This window comes from Lipotes vexillifer, unplaced genomic scaffold, assembly GCF_000442215.2.
Source record: "Lipotes vexillifer unplaced genomic scaffold, Lipotes_vexillifer_v1.1 scaffold1618, whole genome shotgun sequence".
Lineage (NCBI taxonomy): Eukaryota > Metazoa > Chordata > Mammalia > Artiodactyla > Lipotidae > Lipotes > Lipotes vexillifer.
In genome coordinates this window covers 287,132-293,746 of record NW_006797412.1, presented here as the reverse complement: position 1 = coordinate 293,746, position 6,615 = coordinate 287,132, and the positions used below count along the sequence as shown (strand labels likewise).

General features: G+C 55.1%; 1 protein-coding gene across 1 annotated transcript in view; it reads left to right on the top strand.

The window, feature by feature from the left end:
• The first annotated feature begins 1,256 nt into the window (after positions 1 to 1,256).
• VWC2 (von Willebrand factor C domain containing 2) overlaps positions 1,257 to 6,615 on the top strand; it is a 117,195-nt gene continuing 111,836 nt past the window's right edge. The window contains exon 1 of the mRNA XM_007469534.1: positions 1,257 to 2,061. Coding sequence (XP_007469596.1) covers positions 1,378 to 2,061 — 684 coding nt within the window. The 5' untranslated portion in view covers positions 1,257 to 1,377. The remainder of the gene's footprint in view (positions 2,062 to 6,615) is intronic.

The window sequence follows — 6,615 nt, the reverse complement described above, 5'->3', positions numbered from 1 at the left end:
GCCGTCCCCGCCGCTGCTGCCCCAGCGCCCGCCGCGAGCCCCGCGTCCGGCCGGCGCCCTGTGCTCATGTACGTAGGCTGGGCGCCCGCCCCCGGGGGGTGAGGGTCCATGTTGGGTGTCCGCGCCCGGGGCGCCCTTCCGCCTCCCTGCTGCTCGGGAGCAGCCCCCCTAACCCAAGCCCAAGTTTGTGCATATGGGTGATCGCCCGGGCTGAAGTCCGCCGGGCCGGGGATGGGGTTGGGCAGAGGGCACGGACGACCCGAGCCTGCTTGAGGGGGGTGGGGATGAGGGGGAGGAAGCCACCCGGAGGTGCGCTGAACGGGGGGGCGAGGGGAGTTGGAGGGCTTGGTGGAGAGAGGCTGGGTGGCCAGCATCCTGCGGCGTCTAGGGTTCCATCGGCTCCTTTGGGCGGCATAAAGTTTGGGCACCAGAGAGGCTTTCGGAGACAGGCAGAGTGAAGGGGGCTCGCCCCGCCCGGCGCCCGCCATCCCCGGCCTCCTCCACCGCACACCCTAGTGCTGCCGGGCCCCCCTGCTCCACCGCCACGACCCCTCCCGGGTCAAAGAAATTAGGCGACTGCGCGTTGCGGCCCACGCAGCGGTCTCTGGTCTGCGCCCTGAGTCGCTGAGCGGCTGCCGGGGTGCTGGTGGAGGAGCCACAGCCTACAAAAGCCCCGACCCGCAACCGGGAACGGGGGTTGGGCTGGGGGACAGTCACGGACCTTCTTCTGGGCAACCGGGCCTCGGGCGGAGGGCGGGGAAGGGGCGTCTGCAAAGTTGTTAGGATGAGTCACCGGGTCCTGGGAGCTTTCTTACCCCCCTCGCGCCCTTCTTCCCCAAACACCCTCGGGCAAGCGAGGAAGGGTTTCCCTCTTATTTTCCTGCACGGCCGTCAGCGCCCGCTCCACTGCGGAATTCTCCACTGAGTCGCCTTTAGGGAAGTGTGGCCGGGACCCGGAGAGGGCGCCGGGCTCCGGAGTTCTCCGAGCCTTGCAGGGGGCGCGGGCCCCGCTAGCTGCATCCCAGCTGCTCCGCCACCCGCTAATCAAGAAGACACGGGGAACACTGCGGGCCGGTGTTTTTCTGGGACTCGCTTCCGTGTCCGTGTCCACAGTCTGGGATGTGTAGGACCCCGGGCCGTGCCCCGGCGCCGGGCATGCCGCCCCTGCCCTCGGGGTCCGGCGCGTCCATTTCGGGAGCCTCCGGGCCGGGCGCGCGCGGGCCTCGGGGCTCAGCTGTGCTGCTTTCTCTCCGCAGGGACGGCGGCTCCAGACTGGCGGCGGCGCGCCCCCGGGCTGTGAATGCGACTCGCCCCTCGACCTCGCTCCCCGCCCGCCCGGCCGCCGGGACGCGGTAGGGGTTGCCCAGCTCCACTGCGATGGCAGTTGGCGCGCTGTCCAGTTCCCTCCTGCTCACCTGCTGCCTGATGGTGGCTCTGTGCAGCCCGAGCATCCCGCTGGAGAAGCTGGCCCAGGCGCCCGAGCGGCCGGGCCAGGAGAAGCGCGAGCACGCGTCTCGGGACGGCCCGGGCCGGGTGAGCGAGCTCGGGCGCCCGGCGAGGGACGAGGGCGGCGGCGGCCGGGACTGGAAGGGCAAGGGCGGCCGCGGGCTGGCCGGCCGGGAGGCGTGGAGCAGGCAGAAACAGGCCTGGGCCGCCCAGGGCGAGGGCGCCGGGGCCGGGAACCTGCAGGGGCGGCCCCGCGGGGACACCCCGCACGAAGAGCCCCCGGCCGCCGCCGCCGCCGCCCAGGACGCGGCGGGCCCAGACCCAGAGCCCACGCCCGAGCTGCCGGAGGAGTACGCGTACCCGGACTACCGGGGGAAGGGCTGCGTGGACGAGAGCGGCTTTGTGTACGCGATCGGGGAGAAGTTCGCGCCGGGCCCCTCGGCCTGCCCATGCCTGTGCACCGAGGAGGGGCCGCTCTGCGCGCAGCCCGAGTGCCCGCGGCTGCACCCACGCTGCATCCACGTCGACACGAGCCAGTGCTGTCCGCAGTGCAAGGAGAGGAAGAATTACTGCGAGTTCCGGGGCAAGACCTACCAGACCCTGGAGGAGTTCGTGGTAAGAGGCGAGCGCCCGGGCGACTTTGCCCGTCCCAGGAGAGGGTGAACCGGCTCCGAGTCCCCACTTTGGAGAAGAGGCGCTCTGTGGTTCTCAGAGGTGGGCGGCGCTGTGCCCGCGTCCCCTCAGCACGACCCCTCTTTTTCAGTGCTGAGGTAATTTTTGAAAGCCGTGTGCCCAGTCCACGTGCATTCGCTTGGTCTTCACGATAAAAGGGTTTCCTTATAGTGAAGCCGGTGGCCCTAAGGCGAGCAGCCCGAGCAAAATCACTGGCTGTACTTTTAACCTTAATTGGCTGCTCCTGAGTTAAAAGTGTTGCTGCCGAAATGCTCGCCCTGTTTTCAAACACAGGGTAATTTACCCTGCTGTTTGGGATGTGCTCTTGAGCTAATAGCTCATTAAGGGAGACTGTTCATATAAATAAGCCGTTTCCCTAGATTATGTGCTGGGTATCAGGCAGATGTTCTAGAAATTAAAAGAAAAAAATGCTTGCCCAATGGATGCCAAAACAAAGTCGACAGCCAAACAAGAAGTCCAGGTTACGGTTAAAAATGGTTTTATTTTAGGTGAGTACTGGTAATAATATTAGTAGCGCTATTTCCTGAATGCCTACTGTATGTTAGGCTCCAGGCTGCATTTCTCACCTGTATTAACTTAGTTAAACCTCAAACCACGCAATAAAGTAGATTATTATCTACTATCTCCAGTTGATAAAGAAGAGGAAACTGAGACACAGAATATTTTAAAAAGGTGTCGAAGGCAACACAGCTGTTAAGAAGCAGATTCATGTGTCAAGCACGCTTTTACCCCCTACACTCTTATTTGAACCAAAGGCCCAGCCCCACAGGGGCACTGGCGTGGATGGAGATGCCATCCAGTGCTTGTGCTGGCCAGGGGGTGAACTCCCCCCGAAAGCCCTGCTTCTTCAGTACCGAGCCTGGGAGACAACTGCACGGCTGCTCAGTCATTCCAGTCCCCCATGGTCGGCTCAGTCCAACTGGACTTGGCCAGTTGACTTGGCATGCCAGAGGTTTCCCAGGCAGCAGAGGGCATCCTGGCACCTCCAGCCCCCAAAGCTGAACAAGGAGTCAGGTGCGAAGGAATCCTTCAGGGTGCCCAGACCATAACCTCTGAGATCTGCAAGTTGAGAATGTGCCCAGGATGTGACAGCGTGTAGTGAGTTTTAGGAATGAATTCCTGAGTGTTGTAGAAATATTAATATAAAGCCAAGAAGGACAGATCTATAGGTAATGTACAAAGTGTGGAGATGCTGGGATTTGGTCAGAAAAGATGAGTTTGCATTCTGGTTTTGCCACTAATCGGCTGCATGATGGGAACAAAGCATATCTCCCCTCATGCTTTCTTTTTCCTCATCTGTAAGGTAAGGGCCCGACATTCCTTAAGGCTCCTTGGAGTTCTAACAACCTGACACCCAGGGTTTATCTCCAGGCAAACCTGTTTAAGACAGTTCTTGGCTTCAGCCCTTTGGAGAGACAGACAACTTTGATGAGAACCTGCTAGGAACCAGGCCCTGGCCATACTACAGAAGTAAGTCTGGAACCCTGCCCTCAGAATACTCCTGGAGGACTGGGGAGCCGGGCAGATGCCTCCCCAGATGTTCTGGGGTGCAGCCCGGAAGTGCATAAGTAATGCTGGCCATGGGAGCTGGTGGAGCCCAGAGGAGGGGCCTTCCGTGTTGGCCTGGGATGGGGCTGTAGCCAAACGATTCTCTGGAGTTTTAGATTCATAGGAAAATCTAAGTGTTACAAGATCAAAGATGAGGGATTCGTTTTTAATTAATACCATTTATTGTTTGCACTGTGTGTAGTTCCATAGTCATTTCTTATAAGTGTCCATGAGGTAGGATGAGGAATTACTAGCATTTTGATCTCAAAAGCCCAAACGCATCCCAGAGCAGCCATCACAGGTAGAAGGAAGAATTCAAACTTCTGTTCTGGTTATTCATTGCTAAGTGCTGGATGCCATGAAGCTGCCTGTGTGTATGGGGGTGGGAGATCGTTTTTCTTTTTGTTTGTTTTGTTTTTTAACATCTTTATTGGAGTATAATTGCTTTACCGTGGTGTGTTAGTTTCTGCTTTATAACAAAGTGAATCAGCTATACGTATACATATATCCCCATATCTCTTCCCTCTTGTGTCTCCCTCCCTCCCACCCTCCCTATCCCACCCCTCTAGGTGGTCACAAAGCACAGAGCTGATCTCCCTGTGCTATGCAGCTGCTTCCCACTAGCTATCAGTTTTACATTTGGTAGTGTATATACGCACATGCCTTGTATTGTATTCCTGTTTTCAAAAATTGGTGCATAAGTAGAATGTATTTCCCACTCTGAGATGGGAGATGATAGCAATTAAAGGGAGATTGGAAAGATTATAATCTCAGTAAGAATTAAAATACCAATAAAGCTATTTTTAGAGTATTAAGCGCATCTTTCATCTTCAAGTGATCCTTTGTTCTTAACTTTCATCCAGTCATTACCTGATGCTAGGATGACACTGTGCACAGCAGCTATAAAATTTTCATTATATTCCTGCTCCTATGATAGGTACAACTGCATAACGATTGCGTTGTATATATCATGCTTGTTCATTCTGTTAGTATCAGGAACACTCTTAAGGCATTTCCCTAACTTAGTGTGGCTTTGTGCAAGTTTCATTCCGTGAACAAAAGAGGGTGCGGTGCTTTCTGGGAGAGTTGGGAGGATAAGCATAGAGGGGTATAGGGTCAGCTGTGAGTCCAGGGGTTTGTGGGGCACATCTGCTCTTGTAGCTGCTCTGGGTCCTCCAGGCTTCCAGGAGACCCGTCAAGGCCTGCAGTTTGCACAGCACACAGTACATGCAAGACAGGAAAGGAACGCATTTTACATCTGAAGCGCTTTGCGCTTCTCTTAAAAAAATGTAATTCAGTATGGTTGTGGTGCCATAGGGTCATGTCTGGAACGCTCCTGATCATGGCCAGGTCAGGGGAGGTGAAAGGCAGGCCTGTTCTGGTCCTCTTTCCTTGGGAGGCACGCAGGCGCTTTCTGTTCTCTGCTTTCTGAGAGAGAGTAGGTTACTGAGGGAGCTCGTGGTGCATGTCTGAGAAAGTGGAACCGCGGATCCTTGTGCCTGTGATGCTATTGAGCACACGTTCCGGACAGAGCGTGTCTCTTCCCTGCCCTCTCGTGCTCCTCTGTCCTGGGTATGTGTCTGCAGTCCCTGTGCCCGGTGCACAGTGAGGCCAAACAAACCGAAACGTCAGAGTTCGGAGCCGAGAAAGGTTTATTTATCACAGGGCCACGCCAGGAGAATGGCTGACTCATGCTCCAAAGACCCAGTGGGTTTCAGGGAAGAAGGTTTTATAGGCAAAACCTGGGGGGCGGGATTCAGGGTGTGTAACCCTCCTCTGATTGGTTGGTGGTGAGGTCACAGGGCAGTGCTCCAGGGATCTGTGCTCAGCCTGAAGTCACCATCCTCCACCAGGATGGGGGCCTTAGTTCCTGCAGAAGAGCTCAGGGATATGTATCAGATATCTGTGCCCATCCCTCAGGAGGAACTGGGACCCTCTCACACCCTGCCCCTCCGTTTCCTTCTGCATTTCCTCACTCCCCTAATTAGTGACTATTTGAATCTGCCCTTTGGAACTCAGGGAAGGTCTTGGAGGCAGAAACCTTTTTCCTACAAACAAGAAATAGAAAGCACAGAAAGGCTTTTGTACTTGGGAGGGCCCCACAGGGTCCTGCTGGGTTTCACTCTCTGCCCAGTTTTCTCTGTACTTCAGTCCTGTCTTTCCCCTTCTCACCAAAGCTCTTTACCCCATTCAAATTCCCATTCCTTACAGCCTGGTTGATCTCAGGCAGATGTCAGCAGAAGACCTTCAGTGAAATACCGTTAAGCTGCTAATAACAATTAGAGTAATACCCTCATCCCTCCAGGGATGTTTGCAGTTTAATTTGTATATTCAAATAAAAACATAGTTACCAGTAGAATGTCCTCCACTGCCTCTGCAATTATACCAAGTGTCCTGTTCTTACACCAGCAGGCCTCCAACTTTGAGTAAGGAAGTTGGTCTATTCATTTATAATTTTTATACATGAATGCTATTTCATGTGCTCTCTTGCTTCCTGGGGCATGCCATTTGTATAACAAAGTACCACAGACCCGGTGGCTTAAACAATAGAAACTTATAGCTTCACAGCCCTGGAGGCTGGAAGTCTGAAATCAAGGTGTGGGCAGGGCTGATTCCTCCTGAGGCCTCTCTCCTTGGCATGTAGAGGACCGCCTTCTCCCTGTGTCCTCACATGGTCGGCCCTCTGCATGTCTGTGTCCTGATCTTCTCTTCCTATAAGGACACCACTCATATTGGATTAGGGCCAACACATATGACCTTATTTTACCTTAATTACCTCTGTAAAGACCTTGTCTCTAAATACAGTCACGTTCTGAGGTATTGGGTTTAGGACTGCAACATCTGAGTTTGAGAGGGGACACAATGCAGCCTCTAACATAGGGTCAGTGACCAGAGCTGACCTCGTAGGCCTGGGTCCAAGGAGGTGTA